Source organism: Ranitomeya imitator, chromosome 1 (genome assembly GCF_032444005.1).
Source record: "Ranitomeya imitator isolate aRanImi1 chromosome 1, aRanImi1.pri, whole genome shotgun sequence".
NCBI lineage: Eukaryota > Metazoa > Chordata > Amphibia > Anura > Dendrobatidae > Ranitomeya > Ranitomeya imitator.
This window is the reverse complement of record NC_091282.1, coordinates 1,242,691,021-1,242,704,172: the sequence shown is the minus strand read 5'-3', so window position 1 is coordinate 1,242,704,172 and position 13,152 is coordinate 1,242,691,021. Positions and strand designations below refer to the sequence as shown.

The 13,152-nt window shown below is 43.1% G+C and overlaps 1 protein-coding gene across 3 annotated transcripts in view; it reads right to left on the bottom strand.

Moving 5' to 3' along the window:
- CTNNA2 (catenin alpha 2) overlaps window positions 1-13,152 on the bottom strand; it is a 1,798,423-nt gene that overhangs the window by 285,776 nt on the left and 1,499,495 nt on the right. For all 3 annotated transcript variants that reach the window (XM_069745159.1, XM_069745158.1, XM_069745160.1), the window contains one exon: window positions 4,558-4,739. In XM_069745159.1, the coding sequence (XP_069601260.1) occupies window positions 4,558-4,739 (182 nt within the window). The remainder of the gene's footprint in view (window positions 1-4,557; window positions 4,740-13,152) is intronic.

Sequence of the window (13,152 nt, the reverse complement as noted above, 5' to 3'; positions counted from 1 at the left end):
CCGAGTGCCAGTGGTAGTGTTGGGTATTGACTAGCGAGACTCGTCCGAGTTTCTCACATGTGAGTATGAGCCCTTATATTGATGTTCTAACAATTTAGATGAATCTCTAATAAAAGACATTTCCTTCACTGTCAGTGATATTTTATCTGGTAACTACATGTAGGACAGGGTGTTAGGAGTCTTAATAAAAATTGATTTACATATTATTATTTCATGACTTTTGTTTTTAGTGGGTGGAAAAGATCTGGTTAGTTTGTACCTATATCTCCAAAAATAAAACCCTAAATACTATAAAAAAAATACTACTGTACACACTAGAGATATCAAGTAATTCTATCTATAAACTCCCTAAAATGTTTCATACACAAGAATCAATTTTACGTCTTGTAATCGAGGCTAGACAGTATACTTTGATCAAAGAAAACTCAGACTCTGATTGTATTTTTCAACAAAATATAGAGAAAGTGATTCATTAGGAAAACAATATGTTTTTTGCAAGCTCTTTGTGGTACCGAACGTTCCCACTTCATGAAACCACTTGGGCCAATTACAGAGGAAAACAAGTACTTGTACCAGGTCAACGTAACATAATTATAGTACACCTCTTGCTTTGAATTTTACATTAAGTGCTTATGCTGGATTTACTTACACTGTTTTTGGACATTTTTGTAATATGATTAATTATCACTCCTTCTGGGAAAAATGTTGTACACCCACATTCTATCCACTTCTAGTTTTATGTTATGGAGCAGTGCATTTATATAGTCTCTTGGGCACTCAATAGATGGTGATCTTAGTTAATTTTTTAACCTACACATTAAAATTCAGTTACCGTATATACTCGAGTATAAGCTGACCCGAGTATAAGCCGACCCCCCCTAATTTTGCCACAAAAAACTGGGAAAACTTATTGACTCGAGAATAAGCCTAGGGTGGAAATGCAGCATTTACCGGTGAATTTCAAAAATAAAAATAGATCATTATTTCCCATAGCTGTGCCATATAGTGCTCTGCACCGTTCATTATTTCCCCATAGCTGTGCCATATAGTGCTCTGCACCGTTCATTATTGCCCCATAGCTGTGCCATATAGTGCTCTGCACCGTTCATATTTCCCCATATCTGTGCCATATAGTGCTCTGCACCGTTCATATCTCCCCATAGCTGTGCCATATAGTGCTCTGCGCCGTTCATATCTCCCCATAGCTGTGCCATATAGTGCTCTGCGCCGTTCATATCTCCCCATAGCTGTGCCATATAGTGCTCTGCACCGTTCATATCTCCCCATAGCTGCCATATAGTGCTCTGTACCGTTCATATTTCCCCATAGCTGTGCCCCATATAGTGCTCTGCACCGTTCATATTTCCCCATAGATGCTCCATTGAAAGCTCTGCCATTGCTGCTGCTGCTGCAATAAAAAAAAAAAAACACATACTCACCTCTCTTGCTTGCAGCTCCCGGCGTCCGGTCCCAGCATCTCTCTGCACTGACTGATCAGGCAGAGGGCGCCGCACACACTATATGTGTCATCGCGCCTTCTGACCTGCACAGTCAGAGGGGAGAGACGCCGGGAAGACAGAGCAGCGCCGGGAAGATGGAGCGACGCCTGGCGGCTGGAACGGGGACAGGTAAATATGACATACTTACCTGGTCCCGGCGTCCGGCTCCTTCCCCCGGACAGCTGTCTTCAGTGCCGCAGCCTCTTCCTCTCTTAGCGGTCACCGGCACCGCTGATTAGAGAAATGAATAGGCGGCTCCACCCCTATGGGAGGTGGAGCCGCCTATTCATTTCTCTAATGAGCGGTCCCACGTGACCGCTGAAGAGGGAAAGAACTGCAGCACCGAAGACCGTGGGACGGCAGGGGGAGCGTCAGGATCGCTGGAAGCAGGTAAATAAGCCTCAGCGCCCTCACCCCCTCACCCGCAGACCCTGCCACCCACCTTGACTCGAGTGTAAGCCAAGAGGGGCACTTTCAGCCCAAAAATTTGGGCTGAAAATCTCGGCTTATACTCGAGTATATACGGTACTTAAAATTTAATTTAGAAGCCTTCAACTTTGTGGATTGCGCTACTACAAATTTCCATTGTGGGATAGAACTAATAGACTCTTTTAATGCCTGGTTATTTCTTATTTCCTTTAACATTGTAGCTATGGAGAGAAGAGGAAAAAATATAGAAACAGCAAAAAAAAAATTTGTTTTCATAAAAATAGCACTTGTTGGATTTTTTTCTTCTTTCCTCCATGGTTCATATTGCCCAGGAAATGGCCTGAAGTTTCCTTGCACCGCAGCCATATCCTTAAATCTCCTATACTTAAATCTCCTATACTGATGTCTCAATTAATTTTACTTTTATTGGTATTTATTTTTATTTTTTAAGCTGCTGCATCTCCCACCCTAGAATTATACTCGAGTCATTAAGTTTTCCCAGTTTTTTGTGGCAAAATTAGGGGGGGTCAGCTTATACTCGAGTATATATGGTAAGTCCTGGCTATCACTCATTATCAGAAGCATTTGCTGCCTGGTTGGAGGTTGTTGCAGGCATTTGGTGGATTTATCTGGAACTGTTGCTATTGTGGCACCCCTAGGGGTATTTGCCACAAAAATAGTTACTGACACTAAATACGAATACTAAAATAGCAAGACTGCACTACCACCTCCAGCCAGAAGGGGGAGCTCCAGAGACTCCCCTTGATCCATTCTGGCCTGAGAGAAGAACTGGCAGTTGGTCTAAGGAGCTGAAAGTGAGAGGTCATACAGCTGAATTTCTAACAGCCCTATGACGGTTTCCAGGCCCAAATCACCGGCCTGAGGAGAAGAGGGACAGAGAAAAAGGACATTGTGAGAACCGGGTAGCATTAATCACTACCCAGAACAGGCGCAAAGACGGATACCGGATCCGTGGCTGTATTCATTATATATAATACAGCAACCGGAAAAACGTGAGGTGATATCATCTTCACTAGGGCCGGACGCAGCAACAGACACAGAGTTCAGCGGTACTCCCGGAGGGGGTAAGCCAATAAAAGGACTCGGGTTGCCCGATGAACCAGGACCCAGAGGGGACAGATTGGGCCGGCAGCCAGTTCACATACAGCAGCAGGGCCACATAGAAACTGCGTACAATAAGAGGCGAAGACCCCGGCAGGGTCAAAGTAACTCAGAGTTCCCATACAGACTCCGGTGACAGGACTGGTTGTAAATCCCTTTATGTTGAAGTAAACTGGTTAAACGTTTCAGTGCCTCAGACTTTCATTTGGACGATAGCTATCTATCCAGGATCAGGATCATCACCGCCGGGAGAACCTGCTGCTGATCAAGTAAGTGCCTGTTCCCTCACGATACCCCTTACACTGTGCATTGCCTGAGACCACAGCACCGGGTCAAGCCACCCGTGACATCCCCCTCAAGAGACAGACCCCATTGGTCCGGTGCTGGGTACCCCGGTCTCCTGGGCGTCACACTATGTTCTTTTCCCACTTTGGGTTTACCCAACCTTCAATCCCTGGTGCATACGTCTGTTGTTCATGTCTATATATTTGTATGTTTGGTATTTTTCATTTCCTTCTGTTCATATTACCTTGTTAGTCTGGTTGGTGTATTATGGTTAGTGTTGAGCGATACCTTCCGATATTTGAAAGTATCGGTATGGGATGGGATCTGCCGATATCCAAAAAATATCGGATATCGCCGATACCGATACCAATGCAAGTCAATGGGACACAAATATCGGAAGTGATCCTGGATGGTTCCCAGGGTCTGAAGGAGACCCTGACCGCTCACCTGACCGCAACGTCATCGAAGGTCCTTCACTCTCTGCATTCTTAGGAACGGAGTCAGACACTTGCAGCGGTGACAGCCAGGGTTCGTCGGAGGGGTGAGTATATCCATATTTTTTATTTTTATTCTTTATTTTTTGCATGAATATGGATCCCAGGGCCTGAAGGAGTGTCTCCTCTCCTCCAGACCCTGGGAACCATACGCACCGCACACGCTGAAGATGACTGGGAACTTATAGGAACTTCCAATTCCGATTTCCGATATCGCAAAAATATCGGAACTCAGTATCGTAATTCTGATACAGCAAATATCGGCCGATACCCAATATTTGCAGTATCGGAATGCTCAACACTAATTATGGTACATTGCTATTCCCCTCTACTCTGGGTGGAGGAAGGGTACAGACTGAGGGCCGATTCAGGAGCTAAGGCAATGTACGTGGCCCTGGCATCTTCACCATCAGAAGTAACCCTGGGAAAAGGGCAAGGTAGGGCACCTCCTATCAGTAGGGACAGGGAAGGAGCCCCTGGTCCCGGGACACCTCACAACAGAGTCGTGACACATTAATGTCACACTCCCACCAATCAGAAAACCCATTTAACATAAGAAGTGGCCTGTCTTCTGGCTTGTCCTCTTTTTATATTGCCTCCAATGACTATTACTATACTGTACCAATTTGCTTTTTATATTTATATCTTAACTGTGAGGATACTAGTCCACACACATTTTACACTTTATTTTGAACTACTTGCATTGTGGACAACTTATTTATTCTTACCTGGTGAAATCTGTCATTTCCATCATGATCATGCACATTTGTTTGGCCAACACAATTATGTCATTACCACTGTCATCCCATTTGGCAACTTCAGCATCTAGTTTGCTTTTCTCTTGATGGAAGATCTCTACTTGTTCTGCAATTTTGGCCTTCTCTTCTTGTGGGAGTTGGGCCATGATTGCCTATAAAATTCAAAAGGTTTAGAAAATATTTATTTTATTTTAAGGATAATCATTACATGTAATGATATTATGGCAACTAAAAATGTATTTTCAGCGTTCCTTACCTTACCACTTGACTCTACATATCTCGAGATGTGTGAACTTACGACACCAGTGTTGAGAAAAACTTATAATTTTGCGATACTCTATTGGGAGATGTTTATACCACAACTCTCTATGTTTGGCCAAAGATTGATAGTAATGTGAGTTGCAGCCTGTTCAATGATATTACTAAAATGTAGTGATGATGTATAGAATTTGTTTTGTAAGAAATTAAAATAAGAGTCCTTAACAACCTTGCAGAAATGTTTATAGAACTCAAGTTTCTAAGTTAACTTTGGTTTATCTATTGTAATACTTTATCTGTCTTTTATTCTTAAAATAAAATTTGATGATACCTGCAGTCACAATGTTTGCATCTGTGTGCTAATAGCATTATGACTCCATTCTGGAAACTTGGATAGCTTAGCAAATTTAGTATTTAAACATAATGCAACTGGACACAAGAATCAGATGGTTACTTTTTTGAAAAGTGGAAGTCAATGATGACATGATGACACAAACTGGCCAGCAGGCATCCCTTTACATCATGATACGGTGGCTCAGTTGGTAGCACGGTGGCTTAGTGGGCAGTAGGGCTGCTCAGTGGTTAATACTGTAGCTTTGTAGTGCTAGGATCATGGGTTCTAATCCCACCAAGGACAACTTCTGCAAGTAGTTTGTATATTCTTCACGTATTTGCATGAGTTTCTTCCCGATTCTTTTGTGTCTTCCTACACTCCAAAGACATACTGATAGGGAATTTAGATTGTGAGCCCCATTGGGGATAGCGATGATAATGTTTGTAAAAATGCTGCTATAATGGGACATATAAAATTTTAAATATATGTATTTTATTGATTATTTTATTATCAAGATTTGTAATTTAGTTTAATTTGAAAATGTTGGCCCAACTGGCTTCCACAATCTCTACGTATCTCTGTACATATCAAAGTGCAGAATGAGATAACTGAATTCATCTGACAGCATTCTATATCACTTTTCTCTCTTCCCCTGAATGATCTTCTAGAACATCCATCTTAAAGCACCTCATCTCACATCTAGTATCATCCTGTCTCCAGCATACCATACTTAAATTTATCTCTAAATTGCTAAGACCAGTATATGTGCATCCAGATCTGCTCTTCTGTGGAGGGCTACTCACAAAATCCACCATTTTGAGATGTGCTCTTCATACCTGTTTGCTAGACCTGGAGCTTATGCACCAAGCTGGAATACAGCCGCGAGCCATAATTATGGGACTGCGAGCCACATGTAGCTCCCGAGCTAGAGGTTGAGGACCCCTGTTCTAGATCGACGTTGAACTTTCACTCAAATTTATTTAAAAAACCCTTTTCCAAAATTATTTTTAAATATAAATACATACAATAGGGTAAAAGAATGTCCTCAACATGTATATTATATTTATCTTGAAAAAGTGAGAGGATAAAAAGGGGAAATAGGAAACAAAAAATGAGGAAGGAAAAGAGAATGCAAGAGACGAGGAAAAAAGAATGAAGATAAAAAGCAAGCAGATGAGAGCACACACTTTTTTCAGGAGGGAGCGTCATGATAATGTCACAGTAGAAGATTATTGTCGAGCAATCAAAACATAATCATCTCACTTATATGACTTTATTCTTCATTATAGAAAACATTTTAACAAATAGGATTTTAATAAAGCCAGAATTTGTACTGAACCATGGGAAGTAGCGTTATCTTACTGGACTGATGTATATTACAGCTACATAGACGAAGTTTCATGTGTCAACCAGGAAATGGAAAATTGTTAATTGGGTGCTAATACACAAGTAATTCAGAAGATCTCATCAAAGCCAGTCCACAGCAAGTCCTTGAACCACAGACTAAATATTAAAAGATAAGGTTGGGCTGGCCCTAGAGACTGCCAAAGGATCATCATTAACTGGGCCTTGTTTATTAACCCCTTCCCGACCCATGACGCCACGTAGGCGTCATGAAAGTCGGTGCCATTCCGACCCATGACGCCTATGCGGCGTCATGGAAAGATCGCGTCCCTGCAGATCGGGTGAAAGGGTTAACTCCCATTTCACCCGATCTGCAGGGACAGGGGGAGTGGTAGTTTAGCCCAGGGGGGGTGGCTTCACCCCCTCGTGGCTACGATCGCTCTGATTGGCTGTTGAAAGTGAAACTGCCAATCAGAGCGATTTGTAATATTTCACCCATTATAACGGGTGAAATATTACAATCCAGCCATGGCCGATGCTGAAATATCATCGGCCATGGCTGGAAATACTAGTGTGCCCCCACCCCACCCCTCCGATCGCCCCCCCACCCCCCCGATCTGGCCGGTACACTGCTCCGGCTCCCCTCCGTCCAGTGCTCCGCTCCCCCCCGTGCTCGTGCCCGCTCCCCCCGTGCTCCAATCACCCCCCCGTGCTCCAATCACCCCCCCCTGCACTCCGATCCACCCCCCCCCGTGCTCCGTTCCACCCCCCCGTGCTCCATTCCAGTCCCCCCGTGCTCCGTTCCACGCCCCCCGCGCTCCGTTCCACCCCTCCCGCGCTCCGATTCCTCCCCCCGTGCTCCGATCCCCCCCCCCGTGGTCCCCCCCCACCCTATCATACTTACCGATCCAGCCGTGGTCCCGTCCGTCTTCTCCCGGGCGCCGCCATCTTCCAAAATGGCGGGCGCATGCGCAGTGCGCCCGCCGAATCTGCCGGCCGGCAGATTCGTTCCAAAGTGCATTTTGATCACTGAGATAGATTATATCTCAGTGATCAAAATAAAAAAAAATAATAAATGACCCCCCCCCTTTGTCACCCCCATAGGTAGGGACAATAAAAAAATAAAGAATTTTTTTTTTTTCCACTGTTAGAATAGGGTTAGGGTTAGGGGTAGGGTTAGGGGTAGGGGTAGGGTTAGGGGTAGGGTTAGGGGTAGGGTTAGGGGTAGGGTTAGGGCTAGGGGTAGGGTTAGGGGTAGGGTTAGGGGTAGGGTTAGGGGTAGGGTTAGGGTTAGGGCTAGGGTTAGGGTTAGGAATGTGCACACGTATTCTGGTCCTCTGCGGATTTTTCCGCTGCGGATTTGATAAATCCGCAGTGCTAAACCGCTGCGGATTTATGGCGGATTTACCGCGTTTTTTTCTGCGCATTTCACTGCGGTTTTACAATTGCGATTTTCTATTGGAGCAGTTGTAAAACCGCTGCGGAATCCGCACAAAGAAGTGACATGCTGCGGAATGTAAACCGCTGCGTTTCCGTGCAGTTTTTCCGCAGCATGTGTACAGCGATTTTTGTTTCCCATAGGTTTACATTGAACTGTAAACTCATGGGAAACTGCTGCGGATCCGCAGCGTTTTCCGCAGCGTGTGCACATACCTTTAGAATTAGGCTATGTGCACACGGTGCTGATTTGGCTGCGGATTGGCCGCTGCGGATTCGCAGCAGTGTTCCATCAGGTTTACAGTACCATGTAAACATATGAAAAACCAAATCCGCTGTGCCCATGGTGCGGAAAATACCACGCGGGAACGCTGCGTTGTATTTTCCGCAGCATGTCAATTCTTTGTGCGGATTCCGCAGCGTTTTACACCTGTTCCTCAATAGGAATCCGCAGGTGAAATCCGCACAAAAAACACTGGAAATCCGCGGAAAATCCGCAGGTAAAACGCAGTGCCTTTTACCCGCAGATTTTTCAAAAATGGTGCGGAAATATCTCACACGAATCCGCAACGTGGGCACATAGCCTTAGGGTTAGGGTTGGAATTAGGGTTGTGGTTAGGGTTAGGGGTGTGTTGGGGTTAGTGTTGTGGTTAGGGGTGTGTTGGGGTTAGGGTTGTGATTAGGATTATGGCTACAGTTGGGATTAGGGTTAGGGGTGTGTTGGGGTTAGTGTTGGAGGTAGAATTGAGGGGTTACCACTGTTTAGGCACATCAGGGGTCTCCAAACGCAACATGGCGCCACCATTGATTCCAGCCAATCTCGTATTCAAAAAGTCAAATGGTGCTCCCTCACTTCCGAGCCCTGACGTGTGCCCAAACAGTGGTTTACCCCCACATATGGGGTACCAGCATACTCAGGACAAACTGCGCAACAATTACTGGGGTCCAATTTCTCCTGTTACCCTTGTGAATCTAAAAAAATGCTTGCTAAAACATAATTTTTGAGGAAAGAAAAATGATTTTTTATTTTCACGGCTCTGCGTTGTAAACGTCTGTGAAGCACTTGGGGGTTCAAAGTGCTCACCACATATCTAGATAAGTTCCTTGGGGGGTCTAGTTTCTAAAATGGGGTCACTTGTGGGGGGTTTCTACTGTTTAGGCACACCAGGGGCTCTGCAAACGCAACGTGACACCCGCAGACCATTCCATCAAAGTCTGCATTTCAAAAGTCACTACTTCCCTTCTGAGCCCCGACGTGTGCCCAAACAGTGGTTTACCCCCACATATGGGGTATCAGCGTACTCAGGAGAAACTGGACAACAACTTTTGGGGTCCAATTTCTCCTGTAACCCTTGGGAAAATAAAAAATTCTGGGCTAAATAATTATTTTTGAGGAAAGAAAACGTATTTATTATTTTCACGGCTCTGCATTATAAACTTCTATGAAGCACTTGGGGGTTCAAAGTGCTCACCACACATCTAGATAAGTTCCTTTCAGGGTCTAGTTTCCAAAATGGGGTCACTTGTGGGGGGTTTCTACTGTTTAGGCACATCAGGGGCTCTGCAAACGCAACGTGACGCCCGCAGAGCATTCCATCAAAGTCTGCATTTCAAAACGTCACTACTTCAATTCCAAGCCCCGGCATGTGCCCAAACAGTAGTTTACCCCCACATATGGGGTATCACCGTACTCAGGAGAAACTGGACAACAAATATTGGGGTCAAATTTCTCCTGTTACCCTTGGGAAAATTAAAAAATTCTGGGCTAAATAATTATTTTTGAGGAAAGAAAACGTATTTATTATTTTCACGGCTCTGCATTATAAACTTCTATGAAGCACTTGGGGGTTCAAAGTGCTCACCACACATCTAGATAAGTTCCTTTGGGGGTCTAGTTTCCAAAATGGGGTCACTTGTGGGGGGTTTCTACTGTTAAGCCACATCAGGGGCTCTGCAAACGCAACGTGACGCCCACAGAGCATTCCATCAAAGTCTGCATTTCAAAACGTCACTACTTCACTTCCGAGCCCCGGCATGTGCCCAAACAGTGATTTACCCCCACATATGGGGTATCAGCGTACTCAGGAGAAACTGGACAACAACTTTTGGGGTCAATTTCTCCTGTTACCCTTGGGAAAATAAAAAATTGCAGGCTAAAAGATCATTTTTGAGAAAATAATTTTTTTTTTTATTTTCATGGCTCTGCGTTATAAACTTCTGTGAAGCACTTGGGGGTTCAAAGTCCTCACCACACATCTAGATTAGTTCCTTTGGGGGTCTAGTTTCTAAAATGGTGTCATTTCTGGGGGATCTCCAATGTTTAGGCACACAGGGGCTCTCCAAACGTGACATGGTGTCCGCTAATGATTGGAGCTAATTTTCCATTTAAAAAGCCAAATGGCGTGCCATCCCTTCCGAGCCCTGCCGTGCGCCCAAACAGTGGTTTACCCCCACATATGGGGTATCAGCGTACTCAGGACAAACTGGACAACAATATTTGGGGTCCAATTTCTCCTATTATCCTTGGCAAAATAGGAAATTCCAGGCTAAAAAATCATTTTTGAGGAAAGAAAAATTATTTTTTATTTTCATGGCTCTGCGTTATAAACTTCTGTGAAGCACCTGGGGGTTTAAAGTGCTCAATATGCATCTAGATAAGTTCCTTGGGGGGTCTAGTTTCCAAAATGGGGTCACTTGTGGGGGAGCTCCAATGTTTAGGCACACAGGGGCTCTCCAAACGCGACATGGTGTCCGCTAACAATTGGAGCTAATTTTCCATTCAAAAAGTCAAATGGCACGCCTTCTCTTCCGAGCCCTGCCGAGTGCCCAAACAGTGGTTTACCCCCACATATGAGGTATCGGCGTACTCGGGAGAAATTGCCCAACAAATTTTATGATCCATTTTATCCTACTGCCCATGTGAAAATGAGAAAATTGAGGCGAAAAGAATTTTTTTGTGAAAAAAAATTACTTTTTCATTTTTACAGATCAATTTGTGAAGCACCTGAGGGTTTAAAGTGCTCACTAGGCATCTAAATTAGTTCCTTGGGGGGTCTAGTTTCCAAAATGGGGTCACTTGTGGGGGAGCGCCAATGTTTAGGCACACAGGAGCTATCCAAACGCGACATGGTGTCCGCTAACGATGGAAATAATTTTTCATTCAAAAAGTCAAATGGCGCTCCTTCCCTTCCGAGCCTTACCATGTGCCCAAACAGTGGTTTACCCCCACATATGAGGTATTGGTGTACTCAGGAGAAATTGCCCAACACATTTTAGGATCCATTTTATCCTGTTGCCCATGTGAAAATGAAAAAATTGAGGCTAAAAGAATTTTTTTGTGAAAAAAAAGTACTTTTTCATTTTTACGGATCAATTTGTGAAGCACCTGGGGGTTCAAAGTGCTCACTATGCATCTAGATAAGTTCCTTGGGGCGTCTAGTTTCCAAAATGGGGTCACTTGTGGGGGAGCTCCAATTTTTAGGCACACGGGGGCTCTCCAAACGTGACATGGTGTCCGCTAAAGAGTGGAGCCAATTTTTGATTCAAAAAGTCAAATGGCGCTCCTTCCCTTCCAAGCCCTGCCGTGCGCCAAAACAGTGGTTTACCCCCACATATGAGGTATCAGCGTACTCAGGACAAATTGGACAACAACGTTCGTGGTTCAGTTTCTCCTTTTACCATTGGGAAAATAAAAAAATTGTTGCTAAAAGATAATTTTTGTGACTAAAAAGTTAAATGTTCATTTTTTCCTTCCATGTTGCTTCTGCTGCTGTGAAGCACCTGAAGGGTTAATAAACTTCTTGAATGTGGTTTTGAGTACCTTGAGGGGTGCAGTTTTTAGAATGGTGTCACTTTTGGGTATTTTCAGCCATATAGACCCCTCAAACTGACTTCAAATGTGAGGTGGTCCCTAAAAAAAATGGTTTTGTAAATTTCGTTGTAAAAATGACAAATCGCTGGTCGAATTTTAACCCTTATAACTTCCTAACAAAAAAAAATTTTGTTTCCAAAATTGTGCTGATGTAAAGTAAACATGTGGGAAATGTTATTTATTAACTATTTTGTGTCACATATCTCTCTGGTTTAACAGAATAAAAATTCAAAATGTGAAAATTGCGAAATTTTCAAAATTTTCGCCAAATTTCCGTGTTTATCACAAATAAATGCAGAATTTATTGACCTAAATTTACCACTAACATGAAGCCCAATATGTCACGAAAAAACAATCTCAGAACCGCTAGGATCCGTTGAAGCGTTCCTGAGTTATTACCTCATAAAGGGACACTGGTCAGAATTGCAAAAAACGGCAAGGTCTTTAAGGTCAAAATAGGCTGGGTCTTGAAGGGGTTAATTAATAATGTGGCACTAATGGTCAATGCCAGCAAAAGAGGTTAGCTTTGAAGCCAAAGGCCATGATTTACAAACAGATACAGAATGATGAATTGATTCAAGGTGAAACAAATTAACTTAAATTAAAAAAAATTGTGACTTTGCCGAAAACAATTTTTGGGAAATTAGTTTTAATTTAGTCAAACCAAATGGCAGCCTACTGACCAAAAGACCATTAAACTACTTAACTCTTCTCAATTCCAAGAAAGACTTAAAAAAATAAAAAATATATATATTGCCTTGAATATATTAGCAAGGAGTAAATTTGTGTAGGAATAGTAAAACCTGACTTTTAATGATTAAAAATATAAAATAAAAATTATTGAAACAAAAAAGTATAGAATATGAAGGCTTGGCCAACATCATGACAAAAAAAGAGACTCATAAAAAGTGTACAAAGTACAAGTGCAAATATACAAAATGGTTTGGTTTCCCCCTTGTTTTAATCAGAGTACCACAGGTTCTCAATGGGATTGAGATTTGGAGAGTTTTCTTTTCATGGACCCAAACTTTCAATGTTTTGTTCACCGATTCACTTTTGCTCTGAGACATTGTGCTCCAATATGCTGTAAAAAGTAATGTTAATTCCAAAATGATGCCTGGATTATTTAAATAAATTGCTCTTAGAGGATGTTTAGATACAATTCTTATTTCTTATTCATGGCAGTCTTCTTATACAAAGGGGGCTTCATCAGAGAAATAACTTTACCCCAGTCGTCTGCACTCCAATCCCTATACTTTCTGCAAAGTTATTTTCTCTGATGAAGCCACTTTCAGAGTGTTTGAAAAGTGAGCTCTACCAT